Raw genomic sequence first — 25,530 nt, forward strand, 5'->3', positions numbered from 1 at the left:
GAATGCCATGTACGTGGGCTTGTCCTTCTTGATTCGATCCTCTAAGATCAGACGTAAAGTCAGGATAGCTTCACGTGTTCCTACATTTCTTCTGAAGCCAAATTGATCTTCTTCCAACTCAGCTTCAACTTGTTTTTCCATTCTTCTGTAAATAATACGTGTTAAAATTTTGCAGGCATGAGATACTAAACTAATGGTGCGGTAGTTTTCACACCTGTCAGCACCGGCTTTCTTGGGAATAGGTATAACAACATTCTTCTGAAAATCGGATGGGACTTCTCCTGTCTCATACATCTTGCACACTAAATGAAATAACCTTGCCATGCTGGTTTCTCCTAAGGCAGTCAGTAATTCAGAGGGAATGTCATCAATTCCAGGTGCCTTGTTCCTATTTAGGTCACTCACAGCTCTGTCAAACTCTGACCTCAAAATTGGGTCTCCCATTTCATCAGCATCAACAGCCTCTTCATGTTCCAGAACCAAATTATCTACATCTTTACCTTGATACAACTGTTGGATATGCTCCTGCCATCTTTCTGCTCTGCCTTCTTTCCCTAGAAGTGGTTTTCCATCTGAGCTCTTAATATTCATACACCTAGATTTCCTTTCTCCAAAGGTTTCCTTGATTTTCCTGTATGCAGCATCTACCTTTCCCAGGACCATACAGCCTTCGACATCCTTGCACTTCTCCTTCAGCCATTCTTCCTTAGCTACCTTGCACTTTCTATCCACTTGATTCTTTAATCGCCTGTATTCTTTTCTGCCCTCTTCATTTCTAGCATTCTTGTATTTTCGTCGTTCATCAATCAGAAGATAAAATAAGAATAATGCCAAAAATATCCATAACACACTGAAAAGTAACACAGGTCCGATAACCATTCCACACCCACACACACTCTGAGACCAAACATGTGAAGCAGAGGGTATAAAAATATAATAGCAAGACACGTTACGACAAAAATTGTAACAGCATGACATGATTCAGTCAACGACTCATAAGCTTGACCTGAGTGCACAGATCAGAAATCTTAGTTGCCGCAAAGAGGCCTGGTCCACCCAGTCAAAATACATAACGTAAATAACTTGCACGCCGCACAAAACGTATTCATATCGCACATCTAGGCGAACATGAATCGTATGGTATCAACGTTAAACCACAACGCAGAACATAAGCTTGAACCAAAACATCGAAGATACAGAGAATTAAAAGGTCTCCAATCAAAACAACAAGCAAACTCATTACACACACACAAAATAATCGTACCGGTGCTACCTTTCGCTCTATTGCAGGAACGAGTACACATAAGCAGACATGAAAAGAAAGGAAGGACAGTGAAATAAGTCTGTAGATAAATTATAAAGTATAATACATTAAGCAAGGGATCTCTCAGTAAAAAAACTAGCATAACTATGGCAAGCCAGGAAAGGATAAGTAGGATAAATACCTCGAAATTGAAATAGTCATATTCACGACTCTAAACATAGAGAGCCATTTAAAATAAAGTTTACATATTTTATAGTATCATTTGTACGAGACGAAAGCCATCTCGCAGGTCAACATCTCCATGTTTTCTCCAAACTTATTGTTGTCAGACGACCAGAGATAACTCGAATCAAAGGTAAGCTAGAAAGAAATGCTTTGGCAATTCTCTGTTACATGAGGTGCCATAATACCAATATAAATGGTCCGTTATTGGACATTATAAATTTTCCAGCTAACTCATTCCTGGTTGCCAGCGTTTTGCCTTCGTGTGCTAGGTTTGGCTCATCAGTTGGTACCTAGCACACCTACCAAGACGCTGGCTAGTGCATACCGTGTAGGCCACTGCGTAGGGTACTTGGAGCCACCGGCAGTGCCAATGCACAATGATAGACTTTGAATCATTACCAAAAATTGATGCCTGCTTGGCCATCAGATGAAATAGATGTTGATTCCCATAGGGAATATGAAATATTTGTCCCGAATGAGTAAATTTATAATACCAATATAAATGGTCCGTTATTGGACATGTCCAATATTGGTATTATAAATTTACTCATTCGGGACAAATATTTCATATCCCCTATGGGAATCAACATCTATTTCATCTGATGGCCAAGCAGGCATCAATTTTTGGTAATGATTCCAAGTCTATCATTGTGCATTGGCACTGCCGGTGGCTCCAAGTACCCTACGCAGTGGCCTACACGGTATGCACTAGCCAGCGTCTTGGTAGGTGTGCTAGGTACCAACTGATGAGCCCAACCTAGCACACGAAGGCAAAACGCTAGCAACCAGGAATGAGTTAGCTGGAAAGTTTATAATGTCCAATAACGGACCATTTCTATTGGTATTATAAATTTACTCATTCGGGACAAATATTTCAGATTCCCTATGGGAATCAACATCTATTTCATTTCATGAGGTGCCATCTGTCTAATCGGGACGAACTACACGTCAAGTCTGGCATAGAGAATACTAAGCAGCCATAACAGACTGATCTATAATATCGTAAAGTTTGTGATATCTGTAAAATACACCAGCAAGATATGGAGGTAATGAGGTGCGGCAGAAGTTTCAGTTGGAAAGTCGTCACGACACATTCAAAAGTAATATCCCTTAACACTGCTTGTTCACTGTAGTAAGGTATATTTTAATTAATTTTTTACAATTTGTTTTACGTTGCACCGACACAGATAGGTCTTATGGCGACGATGGGATAGGAAAGGGCTAGGAGTGGGAAGGAAGCGCCCGTGGCCTTAATTAAGCATTTGCCTGGTATAAAATAAGAAACTACGGAAAACCATCTTCAGAGCTGACGACAGTGGCGTTCGAACCCACTATCTCCCGGATGCAAGCTCACAGCTCCGCGCCCCTAGCTGCATGACCAACTCGCCCGGTAAAGTACATTTAAGCCGTAATCAATATCTGTCGATGAATCAACAATTAATCCGTGGTTTGCCCATAATATGTTCTCAGCGGTAAAACCCTAATAGCACTGAGCAGTCTACAAGCGAGAAACGCCAAGCATTTCTGCAAAATTTAGAACCTACTCAAGATAAGAATAGGGAAACATTCCCTTATGATCCAGTGATTTGATTTTTTACTTCGACACTTCGAAGAATGAAGGTATCGGTAAAAGAGGGGGAAGGGTCACGAAGGCCGTGAAAATAAAATACTCCCAAGGCATAGCAAACCTAGTACCGTCGGGGTCGGAAAAGAACGAGAGTTGACCAAGGGAGGCTACGTAGAAGAATGACACAGCTGGGTACTACTTTTGCTCAATAAAATAAATTGTAAAAAGCATGCAAGGTTTCCATTTGGCTCATCCTTGTATACCGTAAACATCCTTGTATGGAGTAACAAGAAATTCATAATAAGGTGCTTCACTTCCGTCGAGCTTTACTTACCTTCTCGTCCAGCTTGAGTAATTCTGCCTTGTTTCCAGCCATTATCTTGAGCATTGGCTTAAGATCCATAGCGTATCTCGCCATAGGGCCCAGTACCAGGTACCGGCAGAACTCAGGGTCCTGAGAATAAGGGTAATGTCCGATCACTGGCACATAACCTGTAAAGTAAAACAGTGTGAGATGAGAGGTGAAGAGGACAACTTCCCTGACTTCAACCTTGATCGTCAGTATGATCCTGGGCAACTTTCAGGGTCGGGCATCGTCCTTGGTTCGTTACAAACTCAAAGATTCAGTGATGTGCAGTAAGTCAACACAAGTAAAGCAATTTTCTCATATTTATTGATAACTAATCCTGTTATTAGTAAGGACGAGACCTCCAGTTTTATGTCTAAACTGACCTTTGGATTTCGAAAGACACTCTTGCATCAGCCGGGATTCAAACTACATTCTGCTCATAGGTATAAGAACTATGATAATGTTTCCTGAGAAGAAAGAGAAACTTATGTGGTGCTCCGAATCTCATTATTCAACATCACCCATAGCTCAGCAGCTTCCAGGCGTCAAAGCCATGGATGAAACTGAGACTTCAGTGGAAGCTACGTATTACCCTGTCCTGTGCCAAGTGACAAAGTTCTGTATCCATCTCGAAATAGCAACAGTCCGCAGTAGAATGTACTGAAACTGGTATTGAATTCCTTCACTCCATCATTGAATATCACTCGAAACGGCTGTGACAACTGTTCAACTTAAGAGGAGTTATTCACAGACTTTTAGTTGACTAAACCTTTACAATTTTGTTCTGTTCTCATTAATCGATGCCTTTACTGGCGAGATGTAGTGTTTACAGTGCACTATGTCTTCTGGTATAGGCTATATCAAATTTGTTACTTTCATTGACCGGTCTCAGTCTCATCCTTGGCTTTGACAATATGAAAGTGACTGAGGTATGAGTGATGCTAGTAATACCATTCCTTATGCAGCCAGTCCCTATTATGAATGGTGTGAAAATATCACTCATAGGGTCGGTTGGTGCATGTATTTCAGTGGGCTTGGCAGACTGATATGTAATAGCAACTGCTGGCTCAGTGAGGAAAGCAACGAGAAAGTACCTCACTCCTCATTTCCCTAGTACGCCTCTTCAGTGACGCCTAGGAAATTTATGACAGCTGTTGGCGGAGCTGCAGAGGATCAAGCCAGCCTTCGGGCTGAATACCCAACACCTTATAAACTGAAGACTTATGTTGCTTTGCAGTTAACAGAACCTCATCCGGAAGCTATCCTGAATGTAGTAAACATAGATTTAGGATTTTGTTTTGGAAGTAGTCCCTTGTTAAGTTTATACCATTGTTTTAAGTTACTTTATAGGAAGGTCGGGCATTGCGGGGCGGATCCACTGATTGTTTTAAGTTCATAACTATTGTTTATCATCGTTGATGAAGTTTGGAATCATTTAAACTTTCGATATTGTGAGTTGGATCCGCTGATTATTTTAAATTCATATTCATTTATTCATCATCATATTTTGAATGGTAAGTAGAGGAATTTTGGAATTTTAATTGTTATCACATTTCGTCTCATCTCTTACCATTAGGCGCTGATGACCTAGCTGTTAGGCCCCTTTAAACAACAAGCATCATCATCATCATCTATAAGTCTGACACCGCGGTTAGCCGGTAGAGTCCTACTCACGGTTACTAGACTAGACGGTAGGGGTCATCAGTTGGGTGCGCAGTAGCAAGCAACGCCTCCTGACGTCACGCGGTCCTCAAGTTCGCTAAACCAAGCAGAGCTCCATTAGTCTACTGATGGTGTTTACCTTCGTAACAGTGTAAGAGTTCAATTTTTCTCTGCTGTGCCATGGTGTGTTGTGCTGTCGCTGGTTGCTTTAACCACGACAGACACCAGAAGGACTTATACATGAAATGCCATCGTTTTCCAAAGAACAGTGGCATTAAATTAAAGTGGATTAATGTCTGTAAACGGGCTGATTCGTTAACTGTTGAATTTGCTCGTGTGTGCTCTGTACACTTCGACGACTCGGACTACATAAGGGACTTGAAGAGTGAGTTATTAAACCTTCCAATTAGACGTACTGTAACTTAATTAGCGTGTCAGTACTGTAAAGATCGTGAAATAAGGGCACAAAAGCGAAATCATCGTAAGGAGATACGGAAAATTTTACGATTGCAGGCACCAATTGAAGCAGAAAATGTTAATAATGCAATCTTTAGGAAGGAATTAGATAACAAAAGTAAACATCAATGTTCCTGTGATGAGAAAATTGTTGAAGTGACTGCTGAATTGGAGTTAATTAGACTAGGAAACTGTGACTTAAAACAGCAAAATAAGGATCTTCAGGACCGTCTTAGTGTAGCTAATACCGAGATAATAAAATTTAAAAATAATCAAGTTTTCGAGGGTACTTTTTCTAAAAGTCAACAGCAAGCTTTAGTAAACGGCAGAAGCTCAAGCTGGCCATCTGAGGACATTGCTTACGGTCTATATCATTTTTTTTTTGCTAGTTGCTTTACGTCCCACCGACACAAATAGGTCTTATGGCGACGATGGGATAGGAAAGGTCTAGGATTTGCAAGGAAGGGGCCGTGGCCTTAATTAAGATACAGCCCCAGCATTTGCCTGGTGTGAAAATGAGAAACCACAGAAAGCCATCTTCAGGACTGCCGACAGTGAGGTTCGAACCCACTATCTCCCGGATGCAAGCTCACAGCCACGCGCCCCTAACCGCACAGCCAACTCGCCCGGTAAAATGAAGAAATGATTAGAGGACCCCATGATAATGTCCAAGTCATTGTAATGAGAAGTTTAGCTCAAAAGTGGATACAACCTATCTACTACAACTTTGATACAGCGATGTCAGGAGAACTGTTAGTAGGAGTAATTCATGTCGTAGAAACCACTGCATTTAAAGTTAGAGCAGTTGTATGTGACATGGGACCTTCAAATAGGAAATGTATGACTGATCTGAGTATTTCGTTGGATAAACCCTCTCTGGAAAACCCATAAAGTAAAGAACGTATCATGTGGTTTTCTTGCGATGTACCTCATGCACTTGAATTACTGCTGAAGGATATCAACTGAAAACTGGGAAATCTGTTACAAAAGAAGCATTTACAAAATTAATTGAAATGCAAAGTGAGGGCGAAGACCTGCAATATGCGCATACTCTTTCAATCAAGCATATTCCTGTGACTGGAACGGAGAGGAAAAATGTATGGAAAGCCGCTAAACTTTTATCACTGACTGTGGGTAAAGCAATATGCCACAACTTTCCAGAGCTCAGATGTGTAGAAGCGACTGTAATCACTATTAATAATGGATTTGACGTCCTAAATTCCCGTGTCCACGTGTGTGGTACAAACAGCTTAAAAAGTGGCTATGGGAATTGTATAGAGCAACAAAATTATGCTCTTGACAAATTATTCGAATTAATTTTCACCATAGGAAGCCTCTTTCCCCTAAAAACGAGTGACCCCTGACATGGTGGAAGAGGTTGACGTTTCTTGAGGGGCTTTTCACGGCCAGTACACATTTATAAATAATTACTTATACAATAATATAATGTTAGGTTTCTAGAATACTACTTAATACAACCCGCCAAAACAACGGTAAAAAGCATCCCATGCGATTGGTCATGTTTCTTTATTTTTAGTAAGTAGTTTTATAAATAAAATTGCGTATAAAGTCTTTCTAAAATCACTGGATGGATAGAAAATACGAAAATCGAAACGTAAATACTTTATTTGCGTGGCGAAAGATAGTTTAGTATTGAGAAAGCTACTAGAATTGTTCGTGTTAAGCAGTGTTATTATATTACTTGTAATGCCCTGAAAAATACTGAAATAAATTACAACATAATTATCTACACATAACAACTGGCAATTATATTTGACAAAATTGAAAAATATTAATCATTGGTTAAATAAAAACAAGCAAATCATTAACAGAAACGCAAAATTACAATGGGTCGTGTTCACTGAAAGCTCGGCAGTGGAGGCCATATGATGTCACCAGTCAAAGCGAGCCTGCGCGTGACCGTCTAGTCTAGTAACCGTGGTCCTACTGGTGAAACGAAGATCTCCGTCGGAATGTTGGCCGGCAGGGTAAGAGATGTGATGCTATACAGTGTCTGATCACTAGAATGTGTGTCAAAATCCTGGTTCCAATGTATGGGACCCTCACTATGCTTACTTGATTCAAGAACTGGGAAAAAAGAAAAAGCCAAAGGAAAACAGCTCGATTTGTTCTGGGTGATTTTCGACAAAAGAGTAGCGTTACAAAAAGGTTGCAAAGTTTGGGCTGGGAAGAACTGGGAGAAAGAAGACGAGCTACTCAACTGAGTGGTATGTTCCGAGCTGTCGGCGGAGAAATGGCGTGGAATGACATTAGTAGACGAATAAGATCGAGTGGCGTCTTTGAAAGTAGGAAAGATCACAATATGAAGATAAAGTTGGAATACAAGAGGACAAATTGGGGCAAATATTCATTTATAGAAAGGGGAGTTAGGGATTGGAATAACTTACCAAGGTAGATGTTCAATAAATTTTCAATTTCTTTGAAATCATTTAAGAAAAGGCTAGGAAAACAACAGACAGGGAATCTGTCACCTGGGCGTCTGCCCTAAATGCAGAGATTGATTGATTGATTGATTGATTGATTGATTGATTGATTGATTGATTGATTGATTGATTGATTGATTGATTGATTGATTGATTGATTGATTGATTGATTGATGTAATAGAACAAGATGATCGTACTATTTCCACCAAAAATCAATTTGTAGTTTTTGAGGAGAACAACAATTACAACATATCTAGTCTTGAAAGGTGTGCAGTTGAAGAAAGAGATGAGGGTTATGAACTGCCACAGGATGCTGGAAGTGATAGTCGTGAATCACAACATAGAATGGATGGTAAGATCGAGTTATAAATACACAAAGATTAACAATGACGAATACTTGGTACAAATATTTGCCAATATATCCCGTTTTCCTCTCTCCTCCTGTATTTGTCTTTGCAAATGGTCATTATCATTTATTGTTTGCTGTTGCTTGATCAAGGTGTTCTTGAGGAAGTTCCCGAGATTGGTACTGCCAATTACTATATTTCATCGGAAACACTAAAGTGGAAAAGACGACGTTTTGCAGACCCTGCAAACTGGAAGAGAAACGTCAAAAAGGTAAATTGGCTGGCTGGCAAGAGTTACAGCGACGTCAATGGTCGAATTATTCCAACCAAGGCTGTGAAGCTGGATGACTCTGCATGTAGATTCAGATGCCTAACGAACATCACTCAAGAACACCAACAAACACTGTTCGACAAATATTATGGTTTCGAGAATAGCGAACGCCAAAAGAATATGTTGTGCAACTTTGTTAGTGAGCAACTTGTTCAACGGAAGAGAAAAGGGCAACCGGATTCGGAATTCAATAAAGAAGTCAGTAGAAAGCATACGTTGCCAAACGTATCTGGAAATGCAGTTCGAGTAAGTCAAAGATTTTTTCTGAATACGTTTGCTATTTCGAAGAGTGTAGTAAACGTGGCTTTGGAGTATAAGAGCCCTCACGGATCCTACTTAGGGCGAGATCGGTGGGCTGGACGACCAGATCCAAATGCAACTCCAGAACGAGTTGTTCGCCACGTTCGTGCCTGCACTAATTCGTTTCGGAAGGTTCCTGCTCACTACTGTACAAAGAAGAGCAATTGTCTCTACTTGGCACCGAGCATATGCATGCGAACCTTACATTACCTGTACAGCAAGGTTGCGAATCGCCCTCAGGTGTCAGAATCTGCATTCCGGGCGATTTTTAATAAGTTCGAACCATCCTTAGCCATTTTCACCCCGAAGAAGGATCAATGCTCGAAGTGCGCCGAGGCAGAACGCACCAAGACAACTACCACCAACTCGGACTCTTTGGACCACATCACTCGTAAGCTTCAAATAGGATAAATGAAGAAAGAAGGTACGAAAACTGCGGCTGACAATCCAAAGTTTGCGTGTGGAAATTTGCGGGGGACTGCCAAATTTACTATAAGAGAAAACCCTCAGTTTTTTAACTAAACAGTTTATGATTCATTCAAGAATGGAACCTGCTACTTGTGGGATGAGACCCATGGTAGAAAAGGGAGTGCAGAAATTGGCAGCTGCCTGCTGAGTTACAATAAGCACTTGCATCCGGAAGTTGAGCATTTAGTCCTGTATGCTGATACATGTGGTGGGCAGAACAGGAACCAAATCGTAGTTTCTGCTTTGCTCTACGCAATGAATATCAAAATGTACCCTAACTTGAAAACCATCTATATTTTAATTTTTTTTATGAAAACTAAAGTCAGTCAGTCCGGCCATTCTATTCGGTCGATTTCCTTTTTTTAACTGAAAGGTATTCATGCACAAATTTGTCATCAGGTACTTGGTTCTAATTGAGGTACGGAGTTCGTTTTGGCCTATGAACACTCAGCGGATCAAGCTCTTTCTTTTCAGCTCGTAACTATTCAAATTGGTTGATTCTGAGGAAAGTTATGAGTGCACATTCAATTTGACGTCTCATTTCTTCAACACTTTTTCCCATTGAAGCAATCATATATTTCGTTCTAATATAGATACGCAGTTCGTTTTGGTCTAAAACCAATCAGTGGATCAAACGCTTTCTTTTGAGGTAATAGCTACTTAAATTGGTTGATTCTGAGAAAAGTTATGAGTACATTTGTCTCCATGACGAAGATCTTTGAAGGACTTTTTAACATTTCGGCGCGTAGTGTTGTTCCAAGGAACGTTTAATTCAATTTCTTTGTGTGATATATTTTGAAGTGTTTTGTTGACATAATACTACATTCTATTACCACAGCGGATCATGTGTTTTATTTCATTAACTCGAAACTTTCCAAATACATCCGTGAGGATAGTAACGAACAATATACTTTGTACATTGCGGGCGGAGCCAGCGGGAAACTGTTAGTAGACTTGAAATTTATGGAGAGAGGCCATAGCTACCTTGAGGCTGACTCAATTCATGCCGCAATAAATAAATGTCCAAAACACAAAACTATTTATACTCCATATGAGTATAAACTTGTAATCGAAATGGCCAGAAAGAAGCCTCGGCCTTACACTGTCATTCAACCGAGCTACAACAGCGTGTACGACTTAGAACAGCTGACAAAAAACGTCATGAAGAATCGAACAAGAGATTCTATGAATCAGAAAGTCAATTGGCTTCACGTAAAGTGGTTTCGTTTCCAAGAAAATTGTTCGACAATTCACTTCAAGTGTGGTGTGAAGTACGATCTCCACGAGTTCGTGGTGAATCCATGTACAATTGGTTGGGCAAACATTTCTCTGGAAGTAAAATACAGTGCTCAGCTGTCCATTTCAGTTCAGAAAAAGAAAGATTTATTGAATCTGGTGAAGAATGGTGTAATTCCATCTGATTACAAGGGCTTCATCAACAATTTGCCTTCTGAAAAGGATGTCTGTGATGACGTTTACGGGCACCGACAGCGGGCAAGGATGATTAGAATGTTCCAAGAATATTCCAGTGGTCGTCTTTCTGTTCTGTGTCTTTTTTACATTTGATATTCCATTGTACATTTTATCAAGAATATTCCAGTGGTCGTCTTTCTGTTCTGCGTCTTTTTTACATTTGATATTCCATTGTACATTTTATTGTATTCAAAGTGCTACAATGTCATAAATGTTTTCCTTACGGTTAAAATATTGTTTTTGTTGAAAATATCCTGTTTACGCCTTTGTGACACGTAATAAAACTGTCAGTACTATATCGAAAAATGGTATACGTGTTATTGCTCAGTTGTGCTATGTCCGAATTAAGTGCAAAAAAACATTAAAATAAAAAATTGAGAATTTTCACCTAAATTCTTTAGAATTACGGCTCAGATGCATTATGCTTCATAAGAAATCAGTGTAATAGCATATAGGAACAATGGATTATTACGAAATATCAATTTCAAGTTTTGTTATGCGATTTCCCACAACTTGTTAATAGTGGACATAGGATTAGTGTGCTTTAAGGTATTATTATCTTGGCGTCGCAAGTATCTGTCAACAATTAAGAAATATCGAGGCGAGGGATGGAACATTTTTTACACTGATGAATCATGGGTTAACACAGGGCATACAACTGGGAAAGAATGGAAAGATAAGACCATTTCAACTCTACGGGATACTTTTCTGTTAGGACTCTCATGCGGTCTTAAGTCACCTACAGGTCGTGATGCGCGGTTCGCGTTAGTGCATGCCGGTAACGACCATGGGTTCGTGCCAGGGGTGAAATACATGTTTCAGTGCAAGAATAATACCGTAGATGCTCATGACGAAATGGATGGTGATTGTTGAGAAATACTTTAAAGAACGTCTGCTACTGAGCCTGCCACGAAACTCTGTCATTGTTCTTGACAATGCCTCCTATGACAGCAGCAAGAAAGAAGGTCTGCGTACGAAGGCGTGGAAGAAAGAGAACCTGCAATCATGGTTTCGAGAATGTGGTGTAGTATATAAGAAGAACATGCTTAAAACAGACTTGGTATCCCTCGTACACAGTGTGCGATGGAAATACGATCACCACAGAATCGATGAAATGGCAAAAGAAAGTGGTGGCACGGTTCTTCGTTTACCACCATATCATTGTGAGCTGAACTCTATTGAATTGCTTGGGCGCAAGTGAAGCACTATGTTGCTATGAACAACATCACTTTCAAAATAAAGGATACGGAAAGACACATAGATGACGGTTTCTTATGCGTGTCTGCTGAAAACTGGGCGAACTACATGAAATACCTACGTGAAATATATTGAAGCGGGCATGTGAAAATCTGATCTGATGCAGGACGAAATGGAGCCCTTCATCATTGCTGTCGGCAGTGAATCTTCGTACGATTCAGAATGAGAAAGGACTTCAGCCTGCAACGGCAAGGAAGTAACATTCGGTTGGATAATTGCAGATATTTAGCTTTGGTTGTATATGGTATGGTATTATTGTGTGTTCTATTATTTTCGTACTGTACAGAATTTATTACTGAAAATTTTGGTGTTGTGGTGTGCAGCGATTCGTCAAATTCGCCATGTGTTTTATTTGTGCTTGGTTTTGTTATTTAGCTGCTCTTTCTTAAGCGCATTTTATTTTACCACTCTATTTTCGCGACCGCATTTAATTCTTACTCTTGTTTTAGTGAAGCGATACGACAGCACAGTACTACCCGGCGTTGTCTGGGGAAATGTGTTAAATGCAATTAAATGCATCCCTCACCCCTCGATCTCATAAAAATTATTATTTGTCTATTTTCTCCCCGAATTTGCCTTACACTTCGATGCTGAGGTTTGTATGTGTCGTAGTTTACCTTTGATACTGTAAAAACCGAAACTAGCTCCTGTAAACTCCCCGTCCCCTTGATTTCATATAAATAATTTGCAGCTTAGTTTCTTTCCCTTTTTACCTTGAACTTAACTACTGAGTTTCACAAATTTATGTGCCTCCGTTTTCCCTTGATGCTGTTGGGCTGAGCCGTAGGAACACGTGAAGCAATCCTGACTTTACGTCTGATATTAGAGAGCCGAATATTGAGAGGGCAAGCCCACGTACATTGTGTTCGTAGATCTAGAAAAGGCATTCGGTAATGTTGATTGGACCGAGCTATTTGAGATTCTGAAGGTTATCGGAATCAGATTACGAGAACGAAGAATGATCCACAATCGGTATAAAAATCAGTCTGCAGTGATAAGAATCGAGAGTTTTGAAAAGGAAGCAGCAATCCAGAAAGGAGTGAGGTAAGGCTGCAGTTTGCTCCCTACCCCCACCTTTTCAGTAAAGTGAAATGGCGTATGGCTTTTAGTGCCGGGAGTGTCCAATGATATGTTCGGCTCGCCAGGTGCAGGTCTTTTGATTTGACTCCCGTAGGCAACCTGCTCGTCGTGATGAGGATGAAATGATGAAGACGAAACCTACACCCAGCCCCCGTGCCAGCGAAATTAACCAATGGTGGTTAAAATTCCCGACCCTGCCGTGAATCGAACCTGGGCCCCCTGTGACCAAAGGCCAGCACGCTAACCATTTAGCCATGGAGCCGGACACCTTTCCAGTGTTTATATAGAGCAAGCGGTAAAGGAAATCAAAGAGGAATCTGGGAAGTGAATCAGAAGCCAAGGATAGGAAATCAAAAGCCTAAGATTTGCCGATGATACTGTTATTTTATCTGAGACTGCAGAAAATCTGGGGAGATTGCTGAATGGTATGGACGGAGTCTTGAGTAAGGAGTACAAGATGAAAATAAATAAGTCCAAAACTAAAGTAATGGAGTGCAGTCGAACGAAGTCAGGTGATGCAGGAAATATTAAATTAGGAAATTTAATATTTAAGATGTGTTCTACCGAGCTCGATAGCTGCAGTCGCTTAAGTGCGGCCAGTATCCAGTATTCGGGAGATAGTAGGTTCGATCCCCACTGTCGGCAGCCCTGAAGATGGTTTTCCGTGGTTTCCCATTTTCATACCAGGCAAATGGGGCTGTACCTTAAATTTAAAGGAGAATTTAAAGGATGTAGATAAATATTGTTACTTGGATATCAGAATAATTAACGATGAAGTAAGGATGACATAAAATGCAGACTAGCACAAACAAGGAAGGCCTTTCTTATGAAAAAAGTTTCCTCACTTCGAACATTGATATAGGAATTAGATGTTTTTGAAGAATTTCGTATGGAGGGTGGCATTGTATGGAAATGAAACATGGACAATAACTAGCTCAGAAAGAAGGAAAATACAAGATTTTGAAATGTGGCGTTGGAGAAGAATTCTGATGGTGGGATGGATAGACTGAATCACGACTGGAGAGATCCTGAATCGAATTGATGAGAGGAGATCGATTTGGCTAAATATGACGAGGAGAATAGAGATTGACAGAACACATCTTATTATTATTATTATTATTATTTTTTTGCTAGTTGTTTTACGTTGCACCGACACAGATAGGTCTTACGGCGACGATGGGACAGCAAAGGGCTAGGAGTGGGAAGGAAGCGGCCGTGGCCTTAATTAAGGTACAGCCCCATTTGCCTGGTATGAAAATGGGAAACCACGGAAAACCATCTTCAGGGCTGCCGACAGTGGGGATCGAACCTACTATCTCCCGAATACTGGATACTGGCCGCACTTAAGCGACTGCAGCTATCGAGCTCGGTAGAACACATCTTAACACACCCAGGATATGTTCAGTTGTTGTTTTTTTTTTTTGCTAGGGGCTTTACGTCGCACCGACACAGATAGGTCTTATGGCGACGATGGGATAGGAAAGGCCTAGGAGTTGGAAGGAAGCGGCCGTGGCCTTAATTAAGGTACAGCCCCAGCATTTGCCTGGTGTGAAAATGGGAAACCACGGAAAACCATCTTCAGGGCTGCCGATAGTGCCGATAGTGGGATTCGAACCTACTATCTCCCGGATGCAAGCTCACAGCCGCGCGCCTCTACGCGTACGGCCAACTCGCCCGGTCAGTTGGTTTTTGAGGGAAGTGTAGGTGCTAAGGTCCGCCTCTGTGGTGTAGTGGTTAGTGTGATTAGCTGCAACCTCCGAAGGCCCTGGTTCGATTCCCGGCTCTGCCACGAAATTTGAAAAGTGGTACGAGGGCTGGAACGGGGTCCACTCAGTCTCGGGAGGTCAACTGAGTAGAGGTGGGTTCGATTCCCACCTCAGCCATCCTGGAAGTGGTTTTCCGTGGCTTCTCACTTCTCCTCCAGTCAAATGCCGGGATGGTACCTAACTTAAGGCCACGGCCGCTTCCTTCCCTCTTCCTTGTCTATCCCTTCCAATCTTCCCATCCCCGGCAAGGCCCCTGTTCAACATAACAGGTGAGGCCGCCAGGGCGAGGTACCGGTTATCCTTCCCAGTTATATCCACTGACCCAGAGTCTGAAGTTTCAGGACAGTGCCCTTGAGGCGGTAGAGGTGGGATCCCTCGCTGAGTCCGAGGAAAAAGCCGACCCCGGAGGGTAAACAGATAAATACGAATAAGAAGAAGTAGGTGCTAAGAACGATAGGGGTAGACCAAGTTATGAATATGATCAGTAAATTATAGCAGATTCAGGATGTAGAAATGAAACGATTAGCACACGATAGGGTGACATGGATTGCTGCATCAAACCAGTCTATGGACTGATGACTCAAGCAACAAAACAACGACAATAGCATATTGCTCTGATGTTGGAGTATCGAATTTTCAAGCAAAGCAAGCACGCTTCTAGTTTTATGTGATTGTTCACGTCGTGATTTTAGCCATGGAACTTCCAGTTTTAGGTGGAATCTGAACCACAGTGACGTGACTTTCCTTTCCAAATAAATTCCACATTTATTGCTTGGGATTGGTCAACTTGGCGGGATGTAATGGTGGAAATCGTATTTTCAACGGAATTAAATATTAATCAACTTTACATTAATTAACTTTATCAGATAAGCTCTTGGACTTTGTGACGGGACATTATGTAGACTCCAGATCGAGTATACACACCACCGTAAAACACTGAACTGATGTGAGACACGAAAGAATCGTGCTTTATTTAGAACTTTATACGATCTGGGATACTCGCCGTTGCTCCTGGAGATATGAATCCAGGGATCAGTAATGAATGGCCGGCGACTAACTACTGTACCACAATCAAATCATGGACTGGTAGTCAAGGATCACTCACTGAAAATATCTGGGAAAATATTAAAGGTGGAGAAAACTACCGCCACTACTCCACTCCCGCTATTCTCTGTACATATTTAGATTTGTGGAGGTTTAAACCCAGGACCCTATGGGGAAAAGCCGGTAGTTAACCACCTGAGATAAGTGGAGGCTGGTAACTGGTAATTCTCAAATTCCGGTTAATGTTAATCGGTGCGAAGCCACTTTAATACAGCCCAATGTGACTAGGCTAATTCCACGATTCAGCAGGAAACGTGTATGTTCCAAAACTAACTGGAAACGTGTTTATGCATACACCAGCGAACAGAGTTAGCCAAGGTGATTCAAACTGTCCATTGGAGTTACTAAGCAAGTGAGGACTAGTGAAGAGTAAGGAAGGCCAGCAGTTAGGGAAGCCTGGGTGACGTAATTTTACCCCTTTTCCGACCGTACAACGTTTCACGGCAGAACGAGATTTATTTCCCATGGGTACGGTAACGCGTGACACAAATACCGGTACTTCAAAAACTGAGCGTTCTAGAGTCTTAAAATGAGGATTTTGGGGTCTTTGGAATTTCCGAGTTCGGTTTTTCGTAATAAGACACTTTTAATGAGCTCTGCCCAGTCCTTTTACGACAATATTAATGAACATGTTTTGACTTTCCCTTAACCTCCCCCCCCCCACTTCTCTCTCTCTCTCTCTTTCTTTTTTCTTTGTTCCCACCTTAGCCTTTATCTCTTTATTCCGAGAACCCTTCTTCTGTATTTATGCTAGGGGACAAACATGTTTTAAATAATAAATTAAAGGAAAGATTATAAATTATATTGACCGTAATTACTGCATGTGTTCTGCTGGAAGTATGAATGATATTTAAGACCTTAGCGGTCCCTTTGATGTTAGTCAGACTTCTGGTCGGTGAAAAGGCTTCCGCAGCGCCAAATAGTTCCCTAGGTTTGTTACTTGTTCCTGAAGTCAGGAGCTTCCTTCAGTTTTGTTAGATATTCTGGTGAACTGACTTGACGAATTAAAAATGTTTGCCCTGTGTAAATATGGAAAATATATCACAGGTTGTATGGTTCGTTACCAACTCTGATATTTTATACGTAGATGGCTACGAATAGTTATTGTTCTCAGTGGTGTATGTAGCAAAATAATAATTATTAAATATGATATTGATATTTTATTGCACTGTGTACTTAGTAAGCTTTGTTCGAGTTCATTCCATTGCTGATAAGTTCGCATTATATGTGCGACGTTGAAGATGGATCCAAGGAAACTGTTGGCAATACTGGGCTACTGGCTGCATGTTCAGTATTTATAATGGCTGCCAGCTGTAAGACGTGTGTGATGCTGTGACGCTTGAGTCCCCTGTGAAATACTTTAAAGCTAACAAAAGTGGAGAAAAATTAAGTGGGAAATCTAAACCAAATTGTTTTAAACGTTTACAGTAGCCTACGAGATGAGAATCCGCTGTGGACTGTGGAAGACGTGAAAAAGACCGCGCAGCTGACCGGCGTTTCTGTGTACAATGTTTACGCCGCTCGCGTGGAATTTAATCTCCACGGAAAATCCAAGTCTCCAGCGAAAGGTCGATGTGTCACTCGCCGTAAATAAAACAGGAAGGGCCTTAACACGGTATGGGAATAGGATCCTTGTCGTATTCGATAATAATAATAATTTGTACTTTGCTTTATGTTCGTAGCCGCCCTCTACCTGCAGAAATGTTGTCATGAGGGGATCTTGAGTTCGTTTTTACTTTCCGCATGACGAGACTACAATATTTACAACATTCCTGGAAACATTGTATTTTGCAATCCCACTCACAGGTGGTTTTTTCAGCCTTTTGAACTGTGAGAAACTGCCACTGACAGTCGTTGCACGAGAGCGGAATCGTATACTTATGTTGTAAGCCCCCATGTGCCTCACACAAATTGCATTATGAAATAAAAATAAACCTTGCTTCTCTTGCCTTGGTATTCATCAGTAATCTGTAGGTTTTACATGGTCAATAAAGGAATAAATAGGTATGGTACGTGATCAAAGAACAGCTATGTGAAAGGATGTGATTTCGTTTGATGCTTCACTATTTGAGAATGAAGTACTTGTCAGACAGACGCACGGTGTTAATAACAAGCTGGTTCCAGTTCCCTCTTAGCAGTGCTCGTGTGCAGTTGAGTTGACAGTTGCTGTGAGGAGGTAGCGTGGACGGTATAGAGTAGTGCTTTTGCGAGTGTAATACGTAAGTTATGGGGGAGCAAAGTGGTGGTGAGGAGTCTCCTGATCCTTCAACCCTCAAAGTTGCTCGGGAAGAGACAGTTCAAATGGAACAGGATGAGGATGATAGTCTAAGTGAGAATAGTAGTACAGTGAGTACACCTAATACACCCAATGAGGTAGTGAATAAAGAGACTACTACTTCGAATTCGAAGACTGAGTCGCAGGAACTTTATCCTAGTACTCATTATGGACCTTTCATTATTTTTGTGGAGTCCACAGCATCAGGCAATGTCGGTAACATGCATCCTATGACCCTAGGTAGGACTTTCTATGAGAACAATATTCCAGGCATAAAATCAGTGGCCCGCAAGGGACGCAATAGGGTACAAATAGAATTTGTCTATGCTGTACAGGCAAATTCATTTTTGAAACACCCTATATTAGTTGAGCTGCAGTTACGGGCATACATACCTAGCTCTAATGTATTGCGGGTAGGAGTCATCAGGGGAGTAGAGAAGACCTTGACTGAGGATGCCATATTAAAGCACTTGAAGTCTCCTGCTACAATAAAATCTGTAAAACGTTTGAACCGTCGAGTTGTTAACGAAGAAGGCACACAGTATGTACCTACTGGATCTATCAAAGTGGTTTTTCGTGCACAGAAACTTCCACAGTACGTGTCTTTATATCAAGTGCATTTAGAGGTGGAGCCATATGTTTTTGCTCCCATCATCTGCAAAAAATGCCAGCGGTACGGGCACGTTGATAAGCATTGCAGAGCAACAAGTCCCAGGTGTGGGAAATGTGCATTGCACCATACTACGGCGAACTGTACTGAAACTTTCTTTCAATGTGTGCATTGTCGCGGTTCCCATTCAACTGGCAATGTGGATTGTCCAACGCACCAACAGCAGGTCCACATTAAAAAGATAATGAGCCACCAGAATTTATCTTTCAAGGACGCTGTTCAAAAAGTCCAACCTAGGGAATATAATCTAGTAGACACTTCTCAAAATTTTCCCCCTTTAAATGGGGAGGGGCAGACTCCTACACAGTCGAATCCCCGTAAGAGGAAATTCACTCAAGTAATTTTAAAATCCCCGAGACCAGCACCAGCCCCAGGATATGATAAGGAAGGTTACCAAAATTTGGTTCGCGAGCTTCCCCGCATGGAGATGGCGGCTTCAAGACTTACACCTGTTTACGGCGGCGCAAACCGTCGGATGGAGGCACCTTTTGACGAACCTGTTGCCACGAGTAGCGCATCCATGGCGCAGCCACTTTCGTCATTTCATAGGCAAAGAGAACATCTTCAAAGTGGTCTTTATCAATCTATTCAGCAATTAGTACAATTATTGGGTGATCACCCCGCGTTAGCGCATAATGTATTCCAGTTAAGGGACAGGATTTGTAATTTTATTCAATTCTATGATCAGAATCACTCAATGGAATGCTAGAAGTCTCATGAACAAGCGTCATGAGCTATATAAATTAATACAGGAAACAGTACCTCACTTCGTAGCTATACAAGAAACTTGGTTTCATCTAGAGACTCGCATCAAGTATCCAAATTACACAGTTTTACGTAATGATGGACCCGGTTACGGGGGAGTTGCCTTTTTGGTCCACTCATCCGTGACATATAGCATCCATTTGAACATTCAGGCCATACCCCATACATATGTTATAGGTTTATATTATATGCATTTTTTACTTGTGAATATCTACTGTCCTCCTGAATTTTCCATTACTGAGAGACAATGGAACCAATTCTTTCAACAATTTACTACCGAACCATATGTTTTTATCTTTGGGGACTTTAATCTTCATCACACCCTGTGGGGAGGACATTTGGATACCCTTCAAGGTACACAGTTCCTTAATGAAGTAAATAACCATGCTTTCGCTATTTTGAATGATGGCTCTCCTACGCGTTTGACTGCGCCTTCTGCCCCTCCTAGCGCAGTAGATTTAACATTGTGTAAGCGAAATATGGTGTCTATCGCTACATGGCATACTTTGAGTGATACTTATTCCAGTGATCATTTCCCTATTGTTATTACTTATGGAGTAGGCAGACCTTTTTCTCCACCCCCCCACACTGTTTCACATAACATGATTCGATCTTTAAGGAGTTTTAAACCACAAATATATACCGCCTACATTGAGGACGCGTTACAAAAAATACCTGTAAATACTTTTTCATATCAAATTTTAATGCAGATTTTAACAGCTTATATTAACCTTCATCACCCCATCAGCGCTTCACCTCCTTTATCTTCTAGAAAACCTGTGCATGTTAAGTGGTGGGATGAAGAATGCCATTTGATGATTCAAACTCGTAAAGTACTGTTTCGACATTATAGGCAGCACGCAACACCTGAGCATTACTTCCGGCTCAAACGACACATGGCACAAACCCGCCGACTTTTCCATCGAAAACGGCGTGACGCTTGGAGGGAGTTTATATCGTCCTTCACACGCCAGGTTCCGATTGCAGACTTGTGGAATGCCATCAGGGCAATCACAAGAGTGACGCAGCACTCCCCTGCCAAGACCATCCCAGGTCAAGTATTATCAGATTTTCTTGTTAGAGAAACGCCAGATTTTGTAGTGCCACAGTATGTTCCTTACCAAGACCCACTAGACACACGTTTTTCCGTATTGCTACAACCCTGCGACTATCAGGAATTAGAAGCAGTACTCCGCTCATGCTCAAATTCTTCCCCAGGTCCAGATAATGTTTCCTATCAAATGCTCCAATTACTACCTATTCGCGCAAAGAAGGTATTACTAAATAGGTATAATGATATTTTTCGCAATCACAGTACACCTGTTAGTTGGAATGAATTTTTCCTAATCCCCATTCTTAAAAACAAGCAGTTACCCACAGAGGTAAGTAATTATCGCGGTATAGTCCTCGGTTCGTGCATCCGTAAAGTGTTTCTAAAGATCTTACTTCGAAGAATCCTATGGGTATTAGAATACTATAACTTGACGCCTCGATATCAATATGCCTTTTTTAAGGGACGCAGTACATCTGATGCATTTAATAGTTTTGTTATCGATTTACTTTTAGCTCGTCATAGAAAACATAGTACCATAGCGGTTTTTCTTGATATTCAACGGGCTTATGATTCCGTACCTTTGCACATCTTATGGGAAAAACTTGCAACTCTTAAGATTCCTGAGGGATTTATTAGCATTCTCCGACAACTGCTGACTTATAGAACACTACGATTTAAATCGACGCCTTGTACACTCCAGCCCCGGCAGGTAAGTAATGGGTTGCCTCAGGGCGATATTCTGAGTGGTATTCTTTTCGCTCTTTTTATGAAAGATTTTGAAACGGTCATTTTACGTCATGCTCGCATACAGGCGTATGCTGATGATTTTTTGATTTATTGTACACACGAAGATTTACAGCTCTGTAGACAACATATTAGTCTCGCGCTTTATGAAGCTAGAACATGGTTAGAGGCCCATGGGTTAAATCTTTCCATAGCGAAATGTCGAGCAATGATATTTACACATCGCAGAACCTATGACCGATCGCCACTTGCCTTTGATCAGTATGAAATACCAGTGGTTAGCCACCATAAATATCTTGGGTTATTTATCGATCAAAAACTTACATGGAAACATCATTTTTTATATTTGCGTTCGAAGAGTGAACGGTATATTCAGGTTATACAGGCCGTAACCCGTAGGCAATGGGGGGCAGATCCCGTTGTGGTGCTATCTCTGTACAAAACCACTATTCGGACGATATTGGATTACGGATCACATATTTTCGACGTAGCATCTTCTACTAACTTACATATTCTTAACACTTGTCAATATCAAGCAATACGATCCTGTATTGGAGCTTTAAAATCCACACCTACCAATGCCCTCCTCGTTGAAGCCTGCGAAGCTCCCTTACAAGTACGTAGAAAAATACTTGCAACGAAATATTTACTTAAAAAGTTTCCATTCACAAGTCATCCTCTAATTCCGAAGTTACAGTTACTCTCGGAGTATTATTCAGTTAGGCGCCAGGGTTTAAGCAGATTGCCTGCATTGTTTCATGCATTTAATACATTAAAGTCGAAGCAGTGTACCTTAATACACAGTGCTACTTTACTACCCTATACTTTACCCTATCCGGTTTCTCATTTTAAGCCTCAAATCATTTGGCCTATGCGTAATGGCTCTACTACATTTCCTTGTCTGCAGGGGATCGAGATATGTCCAGTTAAACGAGTGAAATTTTCTCATATTCCACGAAGCATAAACATTTTTACAGATGGGGCAAAGAACATTAATGGAGTCGGTTCCGCTTATTATATACCTTCTCTAAATTTTAGTGAACAATATGGTTTGCCTAGTGACTGTTCGATTTTTACGGAGGAGCTATTTGCCATACAGCAAGCCTTACTTTTTGTGCAGCGAAAGGGATATACGCGAGCTACAATCTATACGGATTCGCTGAGTGCATTACAATCTTTGGTTTCTGATGAGTTATCCTATAATTGGTATATTTACAATGTCAAGAGTATCCTTTATATGCTTGACAATGTCGGTATTTCCATAACTTTAGTATGGGTACCAGGTCACGTGGGTATCGCCGGTAATGAAAAAGCAGACTGTTTTGCAAAACAAGCTTCTCGTCTTCCTGTTCCGAATACTAACAATATGGTTCCAGCTTCTGATTATGTAGTTATTTTTCGACAGGAGGGACGTTCAGACTGGCAGAATTTCTTCCGACAAACTGCACAAGTCAAAGGTAAATTTTATTATCATTTACAACCAAGCCTTTTAGTTAAACCTTGGTTTATACGAGGATCTTATACTAGACGACATATTATTAACATCATTCGGTTACGGTTTAATCATGCCCTCACACCACAATATCGATCACGGTTCCATTTAACGCAAGATACCAACTGTTTGTGTGGTACAGATATCCGTAATGGCGATTCTAATCACATCCTCTTTGAATGTTCTTTGTATGCTAACCAACGTAAAAAACTTATGGCTAACCTCCAGCGACTTAAGCAGGTTTTTCCTACCAGTGTTTCTTGTTTGCTCTGTAATCCTACAGAAGAGATTATTAGAGTGCTAAATTTGTTTCTAGATGAAGCCAAGATCGTGTTATAATTTTGTCTATAATATCCAGTGAGAATTACTCATGCTTTCTCAGGTTCCATTTGAGTGATTCCTCATATCATTAGTGTATTACTTGTGAGTGCTATTTTGGATTCTTCGTGTGGGTGACGCTTTAAACGCAGTGTGATTGCAAGATTGGAAGTTTCCCGTATGACAACAGTCTATACTAGCAAAATGGGGTAGTTATGTGATATAGTGAAGTTTCGTGTTTTGTGTTTTTCTACTTGCAAGTTCAGGCATCAACTATTGAATTGAAGTGTTTTCATTTAGACTAGTGTGTTTACATGCGTAAGCGAGTATTGACTGGGTGAAATGTCGTAGACACAGCCCAATAAGCATCAGCAAGCAAGCAAGCAACAAGCTGGTTGTGGCGGAGATGGAGAACGGTGACGACGGGAAGGGGGAACAGGACACGTGCTCACGTGCGGAAGGATACTTTTCCTTAGCTCTTGACTTGAATTTCAGTTGATAACTTGCCGATGAATAAATTACGAATACCATGCTTATTGCTGATAAATAAACACATTTATTTTCTCAAATAGTATCAGTACATTTAAGTTATACTATTCGTAACATATTCACTAGCTGAGACCTTGCAATATTTTATCATAATGGAATCAAAGAACTATGCCCAAAATAAGACTTTAAGCTATAATAGGTTAAGATATCTACATTTCATGAACAATACCTATTACTTTGTAGGAGTACGAGATGCGGCTCATCTCCTGCAACAAGAGATGTAACAGACTACAGACCATTCAAAGGTAGTGAAAACAGCTGTAATCTACTTCAACCACAAAGGCTCGTTTGCATGGGTTAATCTTTCACGTTACTTGTACGAGTAAAAGCAATCAAGTGTTCAAGAAGTGAAATTTATTGAAGTAGTCGTTTACAATTGTTCAAGTGTTTTTATACGGGTAACATCAAACTGGATCGTAGGTGATGTACTGTTGTGCGATATAACGTGCAAAATATTATTAATGTATTTAATGGGCTAGAGAATATGGTTGAAGGAGTTAAGAAGAAACCGTGACTTTGAATTAGAGAATTGTTACAACGAAGGGATATCTTTCTCTTTGTGAGGCCACGTTGAAAATCCAAAGGAGTGCAAAGCTCAGTTGAGATGGACACCTGCAAGTTTTGGCAATTTATTGGAAGTGATTACGATCTCAAACTTTAATGAGGGATTCACACCAGAAATCATAACACTATCCTCCACCAAAATAACACGCAGTTACCTATACATGGCAGATGCCGCCCACCCTCACCGGAGGGTCTGCCTTACAAAGGCTGCACTCGGCCAGAAATCGCCACACGAAATTATTATATACCAGAAATAACAAAATTAGAAGTGACATTATGCTTTTTGGCCGTTAGATATAGTTATAGAAGTCTCGAACATTTTATTTTCGCGTATCAAAAGCTGCAATTTCAAATTTTATGCATTTTATGGAACCAGTTCATAGCAGGAGTGTAAACTTCATCTATTGCGGCACCGAAACTCAAGGATTTCTCAAAATTCACACGTTCCTCGGAGTAAGTTTTGCGCAAGATCTTATTATTGTTTTCCGTTTCTTGAAAGTCAAACAGTTCTATGTTCATTTCAACCAGTATCTTGTTAATAGCGGTGTCTCTCTACTGTTTATTATTAAACTGAACACGTGTCACATCCCACAGCCAAGCGGCATGTTCTCCATATAACTGAACCAATTTAAGAGTTAGCTATATCCGCTGTCCACTCCATGTAAGAAACAAAACAAAACAAAACAAAACAAAACAAAACAAAACAAAAAACTCTCATCTACAACGGAATTCTAGGCAATCACCAGACGCCTTTATATGAGGGAAGTATGGTGTCACTGGTGTTCTGCCTGCATTCCAATAAGGACTACCGTGGTGGTGGTAAACTACTTGAACAAGTATGTTGAGTGCCGTTCAACTCACTTAACTAGTCTGCATACTGGCTCAAGTACTTGATCAAGTGCTTGATTGATTGTCTATAATACTCAAGTTGCCTGCCTCTAGTTACTTGTTCAAGTAACTTGACCATCTACTCGACCCAGGAAAACCTGCCACTTCAATTCGCAT

The 25,530-nt window shown here is 40.8% G+C and overlaps 1 protein-coding gene across 2 annotated transcripts in view; it reads right to left on the minus strand.

Annotated features, from left to right (window-relative positions):
• The window catches only part of LOC136858301 (fatty-acid amide hydrolase 2-B), a 366,694-nt gene that overhangs the window by 125,053 nt on the left and 216,111 nt on the right, over positions 1 to 25,530 (minus strand). For both annotated transcript variants that reach the window (XM_067137740.2, XM_067137741.2), the window contains exon 6: positions 3,391 to 3,548. In XM_067137740.2, the coding sequence (XP_066993841.2) occupies positions 3,391 to 3,548 (158 nt within the window). The remainder of the gene's footprint in view (positions 1 to 3,390; positions 3,549 to 25,530) is intronic.

This window comes from Anabrus simplex, chromosome 1 (assembly GCF_040414725.1).
Source record: "Anabrus simplex isolate iqAnaSimp1 chromosome 1, ASM4041472v1, whole genome shotgun sequence".
NCBI classification, from domain to species: domain Eukaryota; kingdom Metazoa; phylum Arthropoda; class Insecta; order Orthoptera; family Tettigoniidae; genus Anabrus; species Anabrus simplex.